The following is a 19690-nucleotide window of genomic DNA, read 5'->3' on the forward strand; positions in this document are numbered from 1 at the left end:
TCTGGAATGTGAGTGCCCGCGGCTTCGTTCTAGACCTTGAACTTTATTTTCGTCTATAGCTTTTCTTCATTGCGATGCGAAGGATCGCCTTTCCAATCTTGAGACACCCAGATTAAAATTTCCTGCCTACCTACCCGCATAGACCTGTGCGCGATCGGCCAGGCATGCTCGCGATTTGCTTGCGAGTTTCCCTCCCTTTTACGTCGAGAATGAATCTCTTATATCCCTTCCATCCAACCCCAGCTTATGGTTCGAATATCACGAACTTGCCGTAAGCGCTGGGGCTTGATGCATTTACCTTGAAACGAAGTCGATTTGAAAATATACTGTTCACTGCCTAAAGTTGGGCTAGTACTAGCTGGAACGGTCATTGAACTTTAGATCAAGACTTTTATGAGTGCGGTGGACTTTGGATGTTGACCTTTGTTGCAGCAATGCCCGGCTGAGGGGGACGGCGAACAAGCCCGGGAACAAAAGTCCCTTGACTCCTACAGCAGATGACGGCCAACTGCCTCTCCCTGGTTACCTGTCTCAAGCAAGCCAGTCGTCCAACGCTCTTGCTTCCAAGCTGCCTCCTTTGCCCGCCTCGCCTTCATTCTCCCAGTCGATGGGCATAATGGGCACTGCTGAGGAGGCGCTGAATTCGTACCAGCTGCCCAAGCCCCTTCCCGTGTGGCTCAACCCTGGCTATGCCAAGCACATAGTGAGAGGCAATTTTATGACTCTCAGTGCTCGGCCGAAGACAGTTGAACAAGGAGAGTGGATAGCTCATCAAGGTAGCTGCTGACCTGACCTGACCTGACCTAACCTGCTCTGACCTGCTCTGACCTGCTCTGCCCTACTCTGCCATTGCCAACTCAACCGCGCAGTTGCTGATTTGTTTGCAGTTGTCGAGCACTACCGTAACCTGTGGAACTTTGTCCGCGTCATCTACGAGAAGGAGGAGAACGGGAAGTCTATTTGCGATGCTACGTCGTGCCCTCGCATGTCGGCTGGAACGTGAGAGCTTCTCTTCTTTCCTCTAATCTGCTTGCCTGCCCATTCTGACCTGGATCTTCTGCGTAGAAACCACTCGTACACGTGGCTCAACAACCGTTTCGAGCCCATTGAGCTGCCGGCCTTTGAATACATAACCCTGATGCAGAGGTGGATCTCTGGCAAGATCGACGACACCAAAATGTTCCCCACCGAGGCGTCTGGAGTCTCTTTCGCACACAACCCTCAAATCACAACCACATCACTCTTGAACGGGCCCGATGAATGGGTCGGAAAGCGCAGCGGGTTTCCCAAGGAGTTTTTCAGCATCTGCCAGACCATCTTCCTCCAGATGTTCCGAGTCTACGCCCATCTTTACTGGGCTCACTTTATAGACCCATTCTACCACCTGAACCTAGAGAAGCAGTTGAACAGCTGCTTCAGCCATTTCGTGCTAACGGCCACCGCCCTCGACTTGCTAAAGCCCTCAGAGCTCGAGCCAATGCAGCCTCTCATTGATCTCTGGGCTGCCAATGGCACCTTCCCTCCCGAATCCAAAGCGTACGAGTATGCAAACCTCAAGGTGGGGAATCTTCTCTTACAGCTTGGGGGCATGGCTTGACCGCGCCGCGTTGATCGCGTGCACATTATTGCCAGTTTACCCTTTACGCCCCCGGTCCGGTAGGGTCCGTTTCCGCCACACTATCTCCGAGCCCGATGGATGTTGACAGCAAGAGGGGCCGTGTTCTGATTCGGAGTTTATACCCATCTACAAGGCAAAATATGTTAGGATTGTGTGGGCAGGGAGGCACGGGGCTACGAGCTGAGTTATGAGACGGCTGCTTTGTTGGCAATTTCGATTTTAGCGGCTACCTGACCCTCGATCATGGTCGATTTCTTTTTGATAAAAAAACAGGTGTCTCGGAGTTGGGGTTTAGTTCCAGCCCAGAAATGACACACGGTCCAGGTCGTTTGAGCAGGTACAGTGCTTTGGTCATCAACAGAAGCTGCCGATACTAGTGTAGAGCTGTTTCGGGCCGCACAAATATTGGCGGACCATCGATGATTGTGGTAATTGTTAGGGACAGGGCTGGCCGTGTTGGCTTCGCTAGGAAGACAATTAGCCACAAAGAAAACCAAGGAATCTACCGCCGTTTCTCGGCTTTTGTTTGTATTCCATGTCACAGTCGTGTCGGGGTTACCTGGTGTTCTAAATCGAGCATGATGCCATGCTTTGCCGTCTTTGGACGCTTGTGGGCCGTTCTTTTTTGGAACCTTATTCGCTTGTTGCGCCGCAAGGTTCCCTCACGACAAAGCTTTGCGGGCCCAACGACAGGGAAGAGGCTGCGGGGCAAGCCCCGTTAGGCAGTTAACGGGTTGGCCTGCTTGGATTTTCTTGCGACCCAAATTCTTTCAATACAGGCCGTTCCCGTCGACAGTCGCTCCTTTCCGTCAAGTCTCGCAAATTTTCTTGAACACCTCGGTCTCTCTTTTGACTTATCTTCATCACATTTCAGATGAGCGGCGACAAGATGGATATCGAGACTGCCGAACAGCGGCTCAAGGCCCTCGAGAACTCCGAGCAGCACTATTTCAACAGGTAAGCCCACCAATATGTCTCTCTCTCTCTAGTTCCTTTGTGGTCCCTCCCTCCTCAGGCCCCCCCTCCGCCGATTTTACGTTTGTTTGCACTGGCGCATCTCAACGAGGCTAACATAATGGGTGCAGCTATAACCACCATGGTAAGAACATGCTCGCCTCTTACTTATACACTTCTGCCCCCCTGGATTGGCTGCTGCCCTGTTATCTGCAATGGCTCGCTAACACCTGCTGTGTTCCCTGAAATTCAGGCATACACGAGGAAATGCTGGTACGTAGCAAGAGCGAAAAACAGCCCAACCCCCGTCTTTTTCGTTCAACTCGAGAATTCCCGGCTAATAATGTCCCTTTGCGATCCTGCAGAAAGATGAGGTCCGGACGAGATCATACATGAATGCCATTGTACAGAACAAGCACCTCTTCAAGGACAAGGTGGTTTTGGATGTTGGATGCGGTACCGCGATTCTGTCCATGTACGCACCCCCTCCCCCGCCGAGAGCCCTCTCTGGCGCACGAATGCGCCATCGTGAGCCTTTGGATTAATGGGAACTCACACAGGTTCGCCGTCAAGGCTGGCGCGAAGCACGTCATTGGCGTCGACATGTCGACGATCATCTTCAAGGCCCGCGAGATCGTCGAGGTCAACGGAATGTCGGACAAGATCACACTCATTCAGGGAAAGATGGAAGAGATTGACATGCCATTCCCCAAGGTGGACATCATCATCTCGGAGTGGATGGGCTACTTCTTGTTGTACGAGAGCATGCTCGACACCGTGCTCTACGCACGCGACAAGTATCTGGCCAAGGACGGCTTGATCTTCCCCGACAAGGCCACCATTTTTGTTGCCGGAATCGAAGACGGCGAATACAAGGAGGAGAAGATCGGATGTGAGTACACAGCAGCGAATCTGAACTGGGCCGAACCGTCTAACCCTGTGTTCCATGCTTTGGAAACACTTTGGAGTTTGCCCGCGAGCTAACCTGGCTCAACCCTTTTAGTCTGGGATAACGTCTATGGCTTCAACTACTCTCCACTGAAGCTCACAGCGCTCTCGGAGCCGCTGGTGGACACTGTCGACATGAAGGCAGTGGTGACAGACCCGACGCCGGTCCTGACGCTTGATCTTTACAAGTGCACTACCGCGGACTTGGCCTTCAGCTGCCCCTTCGACCTGACGGCTCGGAGGGACGACTTCATCCACGCCCTCGTGGCGTGGTTTGACATCGAATTCACCGCCTGCCACAAGCCGATCCGCTTCTCCACCGGCCCGCATACTAAGTATACGCACTGGAAGCAGACCGTCTTCTACCTCAAGGACATGCTTACTGTGCAGCAAGGCGAGAAGATTGAGTGCTCGCTCCACAACCGGCCCAACGAGAAGAACAAGCGTGATCTCGATATCAAGATCCAGTACCGGCTAGAGACTCAGGACTCGACGAGACAGGCAGAAGGAACATGCCTGTACAAGATGTGCTAGCGAACAATGGGTACACAAACTGAACGGCGTGGTGGTTCATTATGGTGCAAGCGAGACCTACATACGGCGCACACATTGGAAGACCCTGGCATACGGGGGAGGGGGCGGAAGGGGCACGGCGACTCACGACAATATCGGCATGGGATGGCAAAGAGGATTTTGGCATGCATTGCTGGGCTTTTTCTAGACCAGGGTTCATTGGGCGTTTCCCTTGTTTTGGTATCTCAGTTCCTGTTATGTTTTTCATGGTATAAATGAGCAAAAAGAAGTCACTGTTTGAAGCGTGTTCGTCCCCCCCTTAAATGTTGTGCACGCCTATTGCGCCAAGACCATGGCCATACATACTAAGTCAAAAATGGATATAAACCATAAAAGGGGAAATCCAGTGTTCATCGTCCCCCCCTTGATAAATTTACACCCTTTCTCAGTGTCTGTGATGATTACTAGTATTAATTGTACTGGCTGAGGCCTTACCGTTCCAAACTTATCTTCTCTTCACCCTTTTAATTGTGTGACACGCGGTTAGATGAGAGAACGTAGCCAGTGAGTCAGTGTACCGGCATTTGATTTGTCCGACTACCTTTCGTGACTGCTTGGTCTACTACCTAATGTACCTACGCGCCAATGACGACGCAACAGTGCCCGATTGTGACACCCGAGAGGTAGATACAACTAGGGAAAGTTCTAAGCCGAGGTGAGTGGCTAGCTGCGATATGTAGTGAGGAAGGAAAGGAAAAGACCGACCGAGGAAGAGCCCAACACACAAGATTGCATCAATCATGAGTTCGTATATCCCTCCCAAGTCTGATATCCTGCTCCTTGTCTAGCATGACATCTATCTCTCTTTCCCTTTCCCCACGTTTCCAGATCTTCAGCCGCGATAAACCTATTTTGCCGTCCTTGAAGGGGGGAAAAAGTACACCAACATTTTTTTTATTTTTTTTCGACTGAAAAAACATCGATTGAAATTTCTTCTTGAAGTTTTAGTGTTTTGGGTCGAAGGCCCAGGCAGGCTCGCGCTCAGTATTCCGAACGGTATGGAAAGGGTGGCAAATCGAAAACAAAGACTTTTCCTCCTTTCCATGCAAGTTCCTCGCCCCAGGCAGGATATAACGCCATTCGTCATCCGTAGCTTTTCATCAAGGAAGTCGTCGCTTGCTTACTCAACACCGTCAGAGCTGTCTGAAGAGCTCCCGTGAAGGACAAGAGCATTGTCAGTCGAGGGACTTCCATACGTATCGTCAGCCGAGGAACTGGCAAACACATCGTCAAAGCTGAATTCGCCGCCGAGTCTGTCTGGATCATGCAAAACCAGTGCACTCTGGAAGGACTCACGAAGTTCTCGGTCGCCACCCTACTGGTTTCCGTATCGCTCAATGATGCGTGCAACGCGTTCGGCAAGTTCGTTGGCCTCGGACCACGTAGCAGCCTCGGCGTAGACGCGGCAAGCGTTCTCGGTACCGCTGGCGCGAGCGAACGAGCGTGCATTCTTGAACTTCTTCACCTCGTTGTCGATTTCATCCTGCGCGCCCTGGGGGCGCGACAGGCGGCGCTCCGCATCTGTCGTCTTGAATAAGTCCTTGTCGCCGACTTCGATGCGTACAAGGCGGTTGGGCAGGTCCATGTATGTCATGGCCCAGTCGCTCAGTGTCCAGCCCTTGTGAGCCAGGATGACCTCGACTAACAACATGTCCGAGATTGCGTCACCCACCGTCTGGTTAATCAGATCGCTCAGAGCCAGCAAGATATCGAGACAATCCTTTTGAGCTGGCGACTGCGGTGCCGTTGTCTTCAAAGCGCTGAGGGCATCAGGCGAAAATAGGACGGTACCGTGTCCGTTCGCCTCGAAATAGATTCCAATATCGAAGTTTTGGGCGACGTGATGTAAATGCTTGACGCCCGTCGGGGTGCAGATAACAGGCAGCTTTAGATGCTGCGAAATGTACGCCGTACTGGCCCCATTGGCATAGGCAGTTTGGACAACTCCAATGCGGAGTTCATCTTTGAGGCCGGCGCCCTCAACAAGGTTGCCAAGAAAAAGGGCGGCAAGGGAGGAGATGCGGTCTCCATCTAGCATGCTGAACCGTTTCTCAGCGTCGGTCCAGTAGTAAATGAGCCGGTCTGCATCTCCGTCAAAGGAGCAGGATCTGCCACTCGGCACTGGCTCAGGGGAAAGGGGGGCTCTCTGCTTCGTCTTCACGAAGTCAGCACCACACTAGAAGGAAAATTTTAGCGGCGGAATTCAACGAGATATGGAGAAAGGGGATATAGGAGAACATACATTGAGATTGAGAACATCTGGCTTGACGACGTTGTCATTGACGACTTTGACAATAAAGTTCACCTTGTCTTGAGGGAGGGACTTGAGAAATTTGATCAACTTTGGAGCACCAATACCGTTGGCGCAGTCGACTGTTAGGGTGCCGTTGATCTTTCTGCCATTCATAGCGCGGATGAACGCATCGGCAAGCTTCTCGTAGTATCCATCCTCTGAAACTTTGCCGTACGAGAGCGGGTTGCCCTCAGTGTTGGTAGCGCGGACGAGATAGTGCAGTTGCGGGGTCGTCAACCATCCGTAGTTAATAAACTCCGTGTTGGTGGCGGCCAGAGCGTCCGTCAGCGCCGCGACCAGTTTCGGGCCAGAAGGTCGGGTATCGCGGCCACAGATGACCTTGGTAGGCAGCTTCAAATTGATCTTGAGCTCAGACGCGATCCGGTTGAAGATCTTGACCAACTCTTGATCAGTGGCTGCGTTGACAAGGGCAGTGGCGTACTTCTCCCAGTCCTGCTCGAGCATCTCGCCCATGGGGTCGACAATCTTGACACCGTTGTCGGGAGCAGGGTTGTGACTGGCTGTCACCATGACTCCGATTGTCTGAGAATTCATGAACGCACTACGGAGGAATGCTAACAGACCGACCCGGAAACAAATGGGCGCGAGAAGTTCGGCCTTCATTCGGAAACCGGCCGTTCCATAGGTGTACGCTTGACCTCCACCAAGGGGCACAATTGGGTAATTCTGTGAAGTTGCAAGGATGGCAGCCTCCATAGTGGCGTGCTGCAGCTCCATGGTGATGAATACCTATCTGGAAAGCAGGAGGGGTGGATGGATGGACTAGCAGCGGCACAAAAGGTGGGATGAGGTTGGAAGACTTGAAAGCCTGAGATGAAGGATGGATCGGTGAATCGGACGGGGAGTAGAAGTCGCGATTCGCAGAAAGGGTGCGGAGTAGGAGGTAGAAGTAGAGGTAGAGAGGAAGAGGAAGGAAAGCAGCGATCGACGATATTTTAGAGGTGGACCACTCACTCCCGCTCGAACTCAGGAAGTGTGCGGTAGGTGAAGAAGGTTAAACGTGGACGAGCTGCCCCGCACTACCAGTTGGCGAGAGAAAGTGGGATGAAGGCCTTGGCGGGGTGCAAGGTCAGGTCAAGGTGAGAATGCGAACCGACGAAGAAGGAAGGCGCGCTAGCTGAACTGGGTCTCGAGGCGCGGAAGAGGAGAGAATCTTAAGCAAGGGTCTCGGCTAGTGCAGCCCCACTGCCCCTGGTTGACGGTTGCCCCCGCCAACCGCTTGGATTGATTACATCACACTGAATCCTAGCACGTGACTTGGCGGAAACGTTACTGGACGCTAATCGCGTGACGGACGCGTCTTCTAGTTTCGATCATGTCTAACAAGCTGCAAGCAATTGAACTCTGTCTCCATGGGATAACGGACGTGTTCGTTTGATTTCACCCATCCAATTTGGTCTCTGTAGCTACAATTTTTAGTCGCCTGTTTCTGGCACATGGTTGCTGAATTTTTCCTCCCCCCCTTATTTCCTGTGTTTTCTTTGTGTTTTTTTGTCTTCTTCCTTCTGAGCACTTGCGAGACTTCGCTCGTCCGCCTCGTTAGCTTGTTTGTTTCTATTCTATTGCTCTTGATCTCTTGCCTCTACCACGGAACTGTTTTGATATCTAGCCTCTCGTCATGGCACAAGCTTCCTGTGCCAACCCGCTGATGCTCGGGTGGGTTAAAGAATGGTGGGATACCGCCCGCGAGCGCAACTCCAAAGGCGTTACCACGTTCAAACATGCATACGACTCTCTGAAAGCGTGTCCCATCACCTTTGGCCACCCCTCGTCGCTGCAGCAACTGAAAGGCTTTGGGCCGAAGCTGTGTGAACGTCTCACAGATAAGCTCAAGCAGCACTGCGAGGAGAATGGGCTGCCTATGCCGTCAGTTCCCAGGGGTAAAAAACGGGGCGCCAATCTAGCGAGCCTCGGAGGCGATGACGAAGAAGATGCGTCCTCAGGCCCGGTCAAGAAGCCGAGGAAGGTCAAACAATATATGCCGACATACCGCTCTGGAGCCTATGCCTTGGTCCTCGCTCTCTCCACCCTCGAGGAGACCTCGCGGTCGGGCATGACCAAGACCGAGCTTATAGAAAAGGCTCAGCCACACTGCGACTCGTCTTTCACCGCCCCTTCTGATCCGACAAAGTTCTACACAGCCTGGGCCTCCATGAAAACTCTGGCTCAGAAGGACCTCGTCTACGAGAAGGGCCGGCCCCTGAAGAAATATGGGCTGACAGACGAAGGATGGGAGGTCGCAAAACGCATCCGACAGGCCGCCATCGCAAACGGGACTTTGGTTGGCACCGAGACTGGGGCAGGGGCCGGGGCTGGAGGTGTAAACCTGCCCAACACTGTGGCTCAGCCTGCGTCTGGAAGTGGAAGCGGAAATGCAGCTGCAACTTCGATTGCGAGACCACCGCATTCTGGTGGAGCTGCTATGGCAACCGGGGTTTCTTCTCGTCGCACGGCAACGCCGCTTACCTTTTTTGTTGACGACGACGACGACGGCAGCGTCGACGATGAGGATATCGCAGCCCGGGTTCAGAATGGAGAGTACGGAAGCGTCGTAGCAGATGGCGATAAGGTCCCTGATGGTACGGCTCTACCTACATTTACGCCCATTCGACTGAACCCAGGCATGTTTACCGTCGAGTTGGTCCTCGACGTCCGCGAAGTCAGGGCCAAGACGGACCGCGACTACATGCAGGAGGAACTGACCAAGAAAGGAGTCAAGCCAATCATGAAGGCCCTGGAACTGGGCGATGCCCTCTGGGTCGCCAAATGTAACCGCCCAGGCTGGCTCGCCCGACAAGGCGCAGAAGGCGACGAGGTGGTGCTGGACTGGATCGTCGAGAGAAAGAGGCTGGACGATCTGATCGGGAGCATCAAGGATGGACGCTTCCATGAACAAAAATTCCGGCTGCGGAGGTCGGGGGTTAAGAACGTCATCTACTTGGTTGAGGAGATATCGATGGACTCAACCCACTTCCAAAAGTACGAGGAGGCGGTGCAGTCGGCCACTGCGTCGATCCAAGTAGTTAATGGCTACTTCCTGAAGAAGACGCAGAAGATGGACGACACGATCCGCTACCTAGCATCCATGACCAGGCTGCTCAAGAAGCTCTACGAGGCCAAGCCGCTCTTCGTCATCCCAACGCACATCCTCACGGCCAAGAACTACATGCCGCTGCTGAATCACATCCGGGAGAAACAGCCCTCGGCCAGCCACCACATCAGCTATCCCGCCTTCGCGTCGCTGGCCTCCAAGTCGGACATGATGACGCTGCGAGACGTCTATCTCAAGATGCTGATGTGCACAAAGGGAGTCACGGGGGAGAAGGCGGTCGAGATACAAAAGGTATGGAAAACGCCCAACCACTTCATCAAGGCCCTCGATCAATGTGGGTCGGGCGAGGATGGGAAAAAGCAGAGGATTAGTCTAGTATCGACACGACTGGGAAATCTTGTCGGCTGCAAGAAGATCCCAAAGCCGGTTATCCAAAAGATCGTGGAGGTATGGGGTGATGCATAGCGTGGCATAGGGACGGGTTATAGAACCTTTTCAAGTCTGTTGGCAGGGGTAAACAGGACTTGACAGACTTATAGATGCGGCACAAACCAGCGACATGTAGGCATATCACTTGGGAGGAGGCGCAGGATCTCTTTGCGTTCTTAGCGGTGAAATTGAGAGAAAGAGAGAGCGAGAGCTCAACAGTCTACGAGAAGCTCTGGGCCACCATCCTTTCTACCATCTTCTGCAGCAGCGGGAAGCCGCCGGCGCCCGTCTCCTCGAGACTCAGCAGGTAGGCCGACAGGCTCTTCTCGACGTACTTGGCCGTCATGTCGACCTCGACGTTGACCGTGTCGCCGGCCTTCTTGGCGGCGGTGACTATGCGCTCCTGCGTGTACGAGATGAGCATCACCTCCCACCAGCCCTCGTCGTCGTCGACCTTTGTGACGGTCAGGCTGGCGCCGTCGAGCGCGATGAAGCCCTTGTAGACGACGTAGCGCAGCACGTCGCGCGACCGCGGCGCGAACCGCATCGTCACGGCGTTGCCGTCGGGCTCGCGCCGCGTGATGGTTGCCACCGTGTCGACGTGCCCCTGCACAAAGTGCCCGCCCATGCGCGTGTCCGCCCGCACCGCCCGCTCCAGGTTCACGCGCGACCCGCCCACCAGCTCGCCCAGGTTCGTCAGGCGCAGCGTCTCGGGCGCGATGCCCACGGTGAACTGCGGCGGCGCCCCGGAGGCGGTGGCCGCGTCGAAGGTGGTGACGGTCAGGCAGCACCCGTTGACGGCGATGCTGTCGCCCAGGTGCGCGTCCGACAACAGCTGCGACCCCGCCGGCAGCTGGATCGTCAGCGACGTCCCGCCCGTCTCATCGTGCGGGTTGAGCTCGGCGACGACTGTAAAAAGAAAGAGCGGGTTGCGCGTGTCAAATACGATGAGCCAGGCCTTTTTTTGGGGGGGAGGGGGGGGTTTCTCTCTCGGGATACATGGGCAGGGAGGAGGGAGAGAGCTTCTGAATCGTACCCCGCGGCGGTGGTCATGGCGGGGTAATTGGAGTGGGAGGGAGTTTGTACGCACCGCCAATCTCCTCGACTATCCCCGTGAACATGGTCGTCTGCTATTTCTGGAATTCCGTCACCGCCGTGTGGTCACGTTAGTCTTTAAAAGCGATGCTGAGTCGTTGGTTTGACTCTCGGGAGACGGGAGACAATGCTTGTTCGCTGGCTGTCGTTGTCAGAGATCGCCGCGGTGGGGATCCGGGACGATCGCCATCCTCCACTCTCCTCTCCCCTGGGCCGCCCCCGTACCTTCCCTTGCCCCAAGCTCCGCGCTTGGCAGAATCGATCAGTGATCAGCTTGGTGACAAGCTTTTTCGAATTGCCTAATTAAAACGCTATATTCGGTACAGTACATATTTAGTAGACGCAGGCAGCAGCGATCTGACTTGCAAGCTGTCCGATCAGTAATATAATAATAGAAGCTGACAGTCGTTCTAGAATTTCTGTTATTTCTTTCTGAGGTCGTTATTCCCCGTTCCCTGGGCGCCCAGTCCCGTGGTTTCATTCGGTATTTCTCAGGATTTGGGAAGGCCATCATAAGCTCACCGGAAGGGGTTTAGCGCAAGGCGTAGGAGCCAAGGAGGAGACGTGAAACCGACAGCTGTGGGATCCGTTTCAATGGAGATGTTAGTAGCAAAGAACATAATTCAGTTACTTACCTTATCTAGCTAGAGCGCGGTCCTTTGACATACCAGAATAGAGTCTGGCATCGCGGACGGGAGCGAGGTTACAGAGCGGTTCACAATAATTATCGAGTCCCGGTCAGACAGTATTTCAATGGTTTCTCCAGTAGTACTGTAATTACACACTCCCCAAGCGCAACTTTCTACCACAGTACAGTACCACTGCCCCTCGCTCTCGCCTCGCATCCACTTGTCATGAGACACACGCGCCAGGCCCCAATCACTGCGCCGCGTGCTACAACGCATGGCGCCAAGTCCCCCTGGGGCTTAGGGGCTAGCAGCACCTACTGTGGTATTCCGTCAGACGACGGGGAGAAAGAGCTCAAAAGGAAGGATAGCTCCAAGGAGGAAGACAGACATCATGGCGTGTGATTGAAACGTTCTTGGTCGTTGTCGTTGGTCCGTTTCATTCACCGTTCTGTTTTTTAAGCTTCCTTCTTTCCGCTACTTTCTTCTAGAACCGACAATAATCGCCATCGCTGTTGCCGTGGCGCGCTTACAGCCAGCCCTCGACTTTTCGAAATTTTGCGGTTCTTGGACATCGTCTCGCGTTGGCCCAGCTAGCAGACAGAGGTGAACTGGTTTTGTGTGAACAACGACGACGGGCACGTGCGCCATGCTCATGCAATGGGGACACCTTTGGCGATGGGTCAGGGCCGGCGCAGTGATTGGCATTGTGTGGATGCTCTACCTCGCGATGCGCTCGTCCTGGGCGCCGTTCGACCCATTGAGCCCGACCAAGAACTGGAACTCGGGCCAGATCAGCCGGCACGACAGCTGCCGCCGCCACGGATGGAAGTCGTTCAAGCCAGCATCCGAAGACACGCCGCGCAAGGTGTACGACCTCATCATGGTCAACACAGAGCTCGACTGGCTCGAGATCCGCCTCAACTCGACCTGGCACGCCGTCGACTACTACGTGCTCGTCGAGGCCGCCCGCACCTTCACCAACCTGCAGAAGCCGCTCGTCCTGCAGGACAACATGGCCCGCTTCGAGCCCTACCGGTCCAAGATCATCTACCACGAGGTGGCGTTCCCCCCGGGCTTCGTGGCCCACCGCACCTGGGACATTGAGGACCTGCAGCGCAACGCCATGCTCACCCAGGTCTTCCCCAAGCTGGCCGGCGCCCAGGCGCCCACGTACGGCGACGTCATCGTGGTGTCGGACGTCGACGAGGTCCCCCGGCCCGTCACGTACGCGGTGCTGCGCGACTGCTGGTTCCCGCGGCGGCTGACGCTGCGCAGCAGCTTCTACTACTACAGCTTCCAGTACCTGCACCGGGGCGAGGAGTGGGGCCACCCACAAGCAACCTACTACCAAGGGTCGCGGACGGTGCTGCCCAACGACCTGCGCGTCGGTGACGGCGCGTGGCCGTTCAAGTGGCTGGACCAGGGCAGCCTGGCCAACGCGGCGTGGCACTGCTCGTCGTGCTTCGCCACCGTCGACGAGCTGCTGACCAAGCTGTCGTCGTTCGCCCACGTGTCCATGAACGCCGACGAGTTCCGCGACCGCCGGCGCATCGCCGACCGCGTCCGCAACGGCAGGGACCTCTGGGACCGCCCCGGCGAGCTGTACGACCGCATCGACGACAACAAGGACGTGCCGAGCTTCCTGCTCGACAACAGGGAGAGGTTCCGCTACCTGCTGGACCGTGACGGCCCCACCGCCGGCTTCTCAGACTACGAAGATTAATTAGTAAGCGTGAGGGGAGATGAAAAGGCTGGGCGAATATAGGTATGGGGCTGCGATTATTTTATCCACGGCGCACGGGAAATTCTGGGAACCACGGGAGAAAGACTCTGAGGGTTCGATAAAATATATAAATGGACAGGTGTTCCATCATGACCATGGCGTTTTTTGGGGGGTTTGTTGCGGGCGTTTTGGCGTGGCCCGATCGGCGGCGCAAGACAAGAGGGGGCTCTTTTTTTCTTGATATAAAATGGAGTCGGTGTGTGTTTCGGTTGCAGAAAACATTAGACTATTTGTAGAAGCAGAATGGTAGATGAGTGGATGTGTTGTCGTTGAGCTGAGCGAAGTCGGCTATAGTTCAGTAATATGACCAACTCCGTATCCGCTTCCGAGGTACCCGACATATATTGTTGGGATTAGGGTAGGTTACGTACCAGCTATCAAAGGGTATTCTCTACTTTGACTCAGCGTATTTTACATTAGTCGGTACCAACAGACTAGAGGCTAGTAGTAACTCTGTGAAAATGTTAGCTGTTGGTTTTGTTGTTGAATAGGTAGACAAGTCTTGACACGGATAACTGTGGAAACCATGACTGGCGATATAAGCAGCAGCAGATGGTTTCATAAGATGGCTAGGTATCGAGTTTCAAATAGGCCCATACGTTTATTCTAATCCGCGTCTTCACCTAGGTAAAAAGAAAATAATTACTAAACTTAGGACCCCAATTTCATCCAAACGTCGCCGTCGCCGAATTACTAGAATCCCCGCCCTGTTGATCTCCAGCTCGTCCCCTGACTAGAGAAACTGGACGTGTATGGCTCTGACGCGAGACTGTTGGCATGTAGAGAATGTTAATAAAATGCCGTTGAGGCTGGGTATGTATGTATTGGTAGTTCTTGATGTGGTATCGTAAATTGCATTCGGCGTGATGAGTCGTCATAGTACTTCCCCCCCCATTCCCCTGGAAAGCCATGGGGTGGAGGGAAGGGGAAAAAGGGATACAAAGGAAAGAAAAGGGACGCTCATATCGCTCGGCAATGTCGGCTGGGTAAGCAAGTGTTGTCGTTTGTTGTTACCGTCTCCCTTGTAGACGTCGATCAATTTGATCCTTGTTCCTCCTTTCAGCTTACTGTGCGGTATCCTGGACGTTCGACTTCGGCAGGGCGAAGCATGAAATAGCAGGAAACCTGCACCTCCTTTCCCCCATCGGTTCCGTTTTTGGTTGCTGAAAGCTCAGTCTTCGCTGCGACCTCTCAAACAGCTGTCTATGGCGCCACGAAGACAAAGGCCACAGCACATGCTATCGACCATGCAAGCCCGAGTCCGAATATTGACTGGTGATCTGCACCAGACGACGATATTGCAAAATAGGTTGGCGTGGTGATCGGGATACCACCACCACCGTCGCCGCTCTCACTTGTCGGCGAGATGGGGATGGGGCTCGGGAGCACGGTGTTTGATAGCGGCAGAACCGTGTTCGACGACGACCAAAAGCTCGCTGTCTGAGAAGGCCGCACCAGGGTCCTGGACACGGTCTGCGAGCTTTGACTGCCGCCTTCAGAGCCTCCCGGGGCACATTCACACACTGGTTTATGCCTGCGTCAGCAACTTTGATCCTCTCAAGCCTCAGACTCCAGCACTCCCTGTCTCGAGGTGTAGATTCAAGCCTCACCTTCTGTGGCGCCGTCAATGACATTCTGGGCCTCTGATTCCTCGCACGAGCTGGCCACGCAGCCCTCGATAGCGGCGTACATGGCCGATTCCTGAGCGCACTGGCAGGCGAAATCGAAGCCGCCACAGCCAATGGTCGGCGCCCCGTCGATAAAGCAAGACTGAGCACACCCCGGGATAGCCTCGACGGCTACGGCGGCGCAACCGGTCAACTACGAGCTGGCGCGGGTGGCGAGCAGGAGCGCGCCCCCGACGAGCTGTGCGGATGAGAGTCTCATCGTGTCTCCGAGACGGGCAGAGAGGAACAAGCAAGCAAACAAGATATCAAGATGTCATTAACTGGGGAAAACCGTGTTCGCGTACGCGTGAGAGGTATGGGGATAATGTTTACTTTTAGCAAACAGGGAGAGAAAGAGTCTAGATGGAGAGTCAGCTGCAACTAGGGAATCTGGATGAACAAATAACAAACCGGCCGGGGACTATAAGCCACGACGAAAACGAGCTCGAGGGCGATATCCACCACCTTTCCGCATCCTCCCCTCATTCACTCGTCCCCTGCCATCCTCCTCTTTCTGGAGAAGGCAAGCACGACCACCCAGCGGGGCCGTGATGATGGAGACAGAAGTGCTCTCGCGCTTCTCAGTGGCCCACCGTCGCACCTAGCCCACTAACGGCATTCCTAGGTTGGCTGGAGGTGGGGAAAGTTGGCCATGCATGCTGTCCATTCTGGACGGACAGGGCGAGCACTGTACCTGATGTGTGGCGTCTCCCTTCACGATTTCGAGGCTGGAGACATGTTGGCGAGAGCTGCAATAAAAATTTCACATGGCTTTTCCCGTATCCAAGCTCGTCGGAGCCCAAGGAGGGGATTTTTTGACTGGAGAGGGGGGCCAGATCCATTCGATGAAGTCATGCTGCCCCAAAGAGCTAGCATGTCTCTGGGAAGGGACAGTTATGGACGGGTCTCTCTCCTAGTCTAGGGTTATTAGACAGTGAAGATCTAGGGATAGGTCCGGTCCACTTAAGCCCACAGGCTACATGTTACTACTGAACTGGGGAGCGACATGAGCGGCGGCCCCACCCTCCCGCGAGCTCCGTATGCTCCCTCCCGCCCGGCTAGACAGACAGACAGAAATAAGGGACTCTAGCCAGTCTAGGATCTGGAGCCGGAAACTTCCAGCTCGTCCTGTTCTTCACAGTTCACCCGCATTTTCTGGGTGGGCGGAGAAGTGGTTCTCGTGTTGGTACATAAAGACACAATGTATTCACTAGATATTCCCGGCGTACAGTATTTGATCGAACCTGAGGGCATCGGGGTATGTGTCTCGGACGACGAAGCCACAAAATCACGGATAAGGCCGCAAGACCAGTCATGCGGGTTCTGGGTAGGTAGAGGAGAAGTTAGAAGTGGAGCTAGAACCCCCTTGAGAGTCGGGAGACCCTGCTTCTCGACAACTGTACCCGTTATGTGGTGTGGGTCAATTAACTTGAAGCTGTCTTTCTGCTTGGCAACCTGGAGTTGGTGGTTCCTGGGGAGGAGTTCCTGCAGCGCCGATCGCCAAGGCAAAAGAGACAAGTGCTGTTGACACGGCTGGCATCTGATGCGGCCCCTCACCCGACCCCAATCTTGCAGATGTCTGGATTTGGCAGGTGAAACGCAGAAAATCCAATACTTCAAGCCTCGCGAGTGTAGCTGGGGGTAAAGAGGCGTAAGTAGTCGATCAGTCGGGGAAAGGTAATCGAAGCGTGGTTACAGGAAAGCTGCCTTCTGATTAGTCCTTCACGGGGGATCGCACTAACGAATCAAGGTTCCATTCGCAAGACGACATCTGTACCCACATTCTCCCTAGGTAGTAGTACCACTTGGTTTCTATGGCAGGATGCATGGCGGTTGAGCTAAAAGAAACGTATGGAGAGATATTTCCTTCTCGTGGGCTAACTTGAGCATCTCAAAGATGCTGAACGTTTAGACCGAGCCGACCCAACAACGAAATCGCCCATCAACGAAATTGACCCACACCATGCCCAAACCCACGCAAATTATCCATTTCTACGCAAAATAACTAGCAAAAAATTTTTTTAAAAAAAATACTCAATCCTCTTCTTCAGCCTCTCTATATTGTTTAAGCCCACGGGCGATTATTTCCCAGGCTCCTTCGACTGCTTGTGGCTGACTTGGTGCCCGGTCAATGCGTCCCAAAGGTCTCGCAGCCATACTAATGCTATCACATCTTATCACGGAGCGCGTCAAATATCGACATCAGCTCATTTCTGCATGTCTAACCGCCGCTTGATTTGGCAAATGAACCGAAGAAGGCTCTGACTGCAGCAGGAAATCTGCTAGGTGTTCGAACTTTGATCGTGCCCAGACATGAGGCAGAACCCGTCAACCCGCAATGTTTCGATGGTTGAGCCTGGGGGATTCTTCCCTAGTGGGTGAGACAACCGCTAGCATAGGCAGATTCGTAACCATGACGGCGTTGTTCGCGAGGTCGTTGAGGGCAGCGAAGGTTGGAATCATTATCGCGCATGGCGGCAAGCCGCAGATGGATATGGCGTTGAGTGGAAGGAGCGAGGTTGTGGGAATTGAGTTTCTTAGTACTGTTTCAGTGTTTTTGACGCAAATGGGAATTACAACTCTCGTGCAAGGAATACATGATATTTCACAGGTGGTTCCTAAAGTGCGCGCAACAAGGGTCACGAAATACGACGATACAGCTGCGTTACTAACAATAGAGGGGACTAAGAAGATGCCCCGCACTTTGCTGCACGCGCCTTCGGCCAGCGAACGCGACTTTAGGTAGGATTGATGCCTTCCACCTATTTGTCCACCTGCTGATGCACTCGTCTTTAGCTCTTAGCCGTGTTGAGCTGAGCTGAGTTGAGCTTCGCATACTCAGTCGTAAAAAGGCTATTTGGCGGCCTACTGAGACGTAGTACTGATACTAGCTGAGCTGTTCCTTGTTCGATTCGCACATCTGCCTCCCTTCCTTTCCCTTCGCTTCACCGCGGCGGCTGTTAGATGCCGTACAACGATCAGGGAAACACCAAGAATTCCAAGTCCCAATCCTTCTATCAGTCAACCATGGGGTCCACTGGCGCCGATACGTCGCAGGACGAGCTGACGGTGCTGATTACCGGCTTTGGCGTGAGTTTTCTTAAACTTTACCACTCTCTATTTTCTGACCACGGCCGTTTGGGTTTGCGGGGAAGATGGCGCCACGGGGCACAACTGACTGGGCGGCGCCGCAACCCAAGATGGCGCTCAGCTAAAGCTGGCGATACTTGGCGGCAGCCGGACGTTGCAAAGCCAAGATAACCGAATAATACCATTGCAAAATATTCTCCACCTTTGATGAACTACCTAAACTTGGAGATTCGCCAAAAGAAGACTGCCTACCTTGATTATTTCTTATCTAACGGCATGACCAGGCATTCAAGAAGGACTTCCCCGTGAACCCCTCATGGGAGATTGCCAAGGAGCTTCCCGAGTACCTGCCGCCGTTGCGGGCCAAAACGCGCGCGGCTGGCGCTACCTCGGATGACGCAGCGCCCTACCTGCCGCCCGTGAGGCTGCTGGTGCATCCCGAGGCTATTCACGTTAGCTACGACGTGGTGCGGGACCTGGTGCCGGGCCTCTGGGACCTCGACAGGCAGCTGCACCCGGAGCGGCCCAAGATCGACGTCGCCGTGCACATTGGCATGGCGGGTCCGCGGCCGTATTACTCCATCGAGCGTCGAGGCCACCGCGACGGCTACGCCATGAAGGATGTCGACGGCAAATTTCTCAACGACACGGAGCGCCGCCTCCGCGAGGGCAAGGACTGGGTGTGGGAGGATGCACCAAAGGAGCTGCTTACCGACCTGGACATCGACGATGTACTGAGGCGGTGGAAAAAGTACAGCCCGGTGAGTAACACACTTCATATTTCACTCTCTATTACTTTTCAACTTGGGCAGCGGGAGCTAACAAGTCCCCCTTCCGTACCCTTGGGATCCGCGCTCTGAAGAACGACGCAGACCTAAGGGTTTCCGAAGACGCAGGCCGCTACCTGTGCGATTTCATCTACTTCTCGAGCCTCGCACACCTGGACAAGGCGGGTGAGCCGCTCAATGTCATCTTTTTGCATGTGCCCTCGGACAGCACCGACCAGGCAGTCACTCTGGGCAAGGATCTCCTTCTGCAGCTGGTGCGGTCCATCGCCGAAAGCGAGGTTGCGCGCAGGGCGCTTCGTAAGAAATGACGAGATGAGCGCCGAGACGATTCAGGCATTCTCTGTGGATATTTAAGGTGTAGATGGGAAGTGCAGTCTATACAATGAAGGCATCATGAACTTGGCGTTTTCTTCTTTCTGGGGGTTTCATCACTTTTCGTCAGGTATCTTCTGGCTGCCTCCTACTTCCGAAGTACTCAGTGCAGTCAAATCTATCGATCTCAATTTGACGGCCACGGCACGTCTCCTCTACACACAGGGGTTTCCTGCAAGGTGGATAGTCGTTCAATAGGCTCGCAGTAGCAACACATTGGATTGGCCTTAAATCACACTAGTCAAGTTATTGCAAACAGGTGCTTCCCCCGGAAACAGGCCTTGCATGCTATGGGCACCGGCATAACATGATATAGCGTCAATTTGGCATCTTTCTGGGAGGGGTTGTAGGTTGGGACATTCCGTACGGCTCATACCT

The 19690-nt window shown here is 54.1% G+C and overlaps 8 protein-coding genes across 8 annotated transcripts; 5 read left to right on the plus strand and 3 right to left on the minus strand.

Moving 5' to 3' along the window:
• Positions 1 to 246: 246 nt before the first annotated feature.
• B0T26DRAFT_737109 (Mob1/phocein) lies at positions 247 to 1597 on the plus strand (the record flags this gene model as incomplete). Its single annotated transcript, XM_060443401.1, has 4 exons — positions 247 to 271; positions 498 to 776; positions 888 to 999; positions 1066 to 1597. 4 exons carry the CDS (start codon positions 247 to 249, stop codon positions 1595 to 1597), a joined length of 948 nt encoding a protein of 315 aa, XP_060303310.1.
• Positions 1598 to 2492: 895 nt separating this feature from the next.
• Positions 2493 to 4054, plus strand: B0T26DRAFT_631435 (S-adenosyl-L-methionine-dependent methyltransferase; the record flags this gene model as incomplete). The annotated part of the gene is made up of 6 exons (XM_060436347.1): positions 2493 to 2575; positions 2704 to 2717; positions 2826 to 2845; positions 2938 to 3047; positions 3133 to 3464; positions 3576 to 4054. 6 exons carry the CDS (start codon positions 2493 to 2495, stop codon positions 4052 to 4054), a joined length of 1038 nt encoding a protein of 345 aa, XP_060303311.1.
• A 1354-nt stretch (positions 4055 to 5408) lies between these two features.
• On the minus strand, positions 5409 to 7103 carry B0T26DRAFT_634900 (uncharacterized protein; the record flags this gene model as incomplete). Its single annotated transcript, XM_060436669.1, has 2 exons — positions 5409 to 6269; positions 6336 to 7103. 2 exons carry the CDS (start codon positions 7101 to 7103, stop codon positions 5409 to 5411), a joined length of 1629 nt encoding a protein of 542 aa, XP_060303312.1.
• Positions 7104 to 7724: 621 nt separating this feature from the next.
• Positions 7725 to 10044, plus strand: B0T26DRAFT_688436 (ERCC4 domain-containing protein). The gene has a single exon (XM_060440992.1). The coding sequence runs from the start codon at positions 8026 to 8028 to the stop codon at positions 9922 to 9924; it is 1899 nt and encodes a 632-aa protein (XP_060303313.1). The 5' UTR covers positions 7725 to 8025; the 3' UTR covers positions 9925 to 10044.
• Positions 10045 to 10108: 64 nt separating this feature from the next.
• B0T26DRAFT_631619 (uncharacterized protein) lies at positions 10109 to 11009 on the minus strand (the record flags this gene model as incomplete). Its single annotated transcript, XM_060436369.1, has 2 exons — positions 10109 to 10797; positions 10979 to 11009. The coding sequence occupies 2 exons, from the start codon at positions 11007 to 11009 to the stop codon at positions 10109 to 10111; spliced, it is 720 nt and encodes a 239-aa protein (XP_060303314.1).
• A 1249-nt stretch (positions 11010 to 12258) lies between these two features.
• Positions 12259 to 13335, plus strand: B0T26DRAFT_737114 (glycosyltransferase family 17 protein; the record flags this gene model as incomplete). The annotated part of the gene is made up of 1 exon (XM_060443402.1): positions 12259 to 13335. The coding sequence occupies one exon, from the start codon at positions 12259 to 12261 to the stop codon at positions 13333 to 13335; it is 1077 nt and encodes a 358-aa protein (XP_060303315.1).
• A 1117-nt stretch (positions 13336 to 14452) lies between these two features.
• B0T26DRAFT_70036 (uncharacterized protein) lies at positions 14453 to 15210 on the minus strand. The gene is made up of 2 exons (XM_060441538.1): positions 15006 to 15210; positions 14453 to 14918 (listed from the first exon to the last, which is right to left on the minus strand). The coding sequence occupies exons 1-2, from the start codon at positions 15085 to 15087 to the stop codon at positions 14599 to 14601; spliced, it is 402 nt and encodes a 133-aa protein (XP_060303316.1). The 5' UTR covers positions 15088 to 15210; the 3' UTR covers positions 14453 to 14598.
• A 2879-nt stretch (positions 15211 to 18089) lies between these two features.
• On the plus strand, positions 18090 to 19248 carry B0T26DRAFT_635349 (uncharacterized protein; the record flags this gene model as incomplete). The annotated part of the gene is made up of 4 exons (XM_060436713.1): positions 18090 to 18152; positions 18437 to 18631; positions 18662 to 18913; positions 19015 to 19248. 4 exons carry the CDS (start codon positions 18090 to 18092, stop codon positions 19246 to 19248), a joined length of 744 nt encoding a protein of 247 aa, XP_060303317.1.
• Between the last annotated feature and the right edge of the window lie 442 nt (positions 19249 to 19690).

The sequence above is a fragment of the Lasiosphaeria miniovina genome (genome assembly GCF_030549165.1).
Source record: "Lasiosphaeria miniovina strain SMH2392-1A chromosome Unknown B0T26scaffold_1, whole genome shotgun sequence".
In the NCBI taxonomy this organism is placed as follows: domain Eukaryota; kingdom Fungi; phylum Ascomycota; class Sordariomycetes; order Sordariales; family Lasiosphaeriaceae; genus Lasiosphaeria; species Lasiosphaeria miniovina.

Bases quoted from the DNA above. Each gene is read 5' to 3' on its own strand.
- B0T26DRAFT_688436 (XM_060440992.1), top strand. From the start codon at position 8,026: ATGGCACAAGCTTCCTGTGCCAACCCGCTGATGCTCGGGTGGGTTAAA.
- B0T26DRAFT_70036 (XM_060441538.1), bottom strand. From the start codon at position 15,087: ATGTACGCCGCTATCGAGGGCTGCGTGGCCAGCTCGTGCGAGGAATCA. The intron at 14,919-15,005 runs GTGAGGCTTGAA...GGCATAAACCAG, and splicing joins CATTGACGGCGCCACAGAAG to TGTGTGAATGTGCCCCGGGA.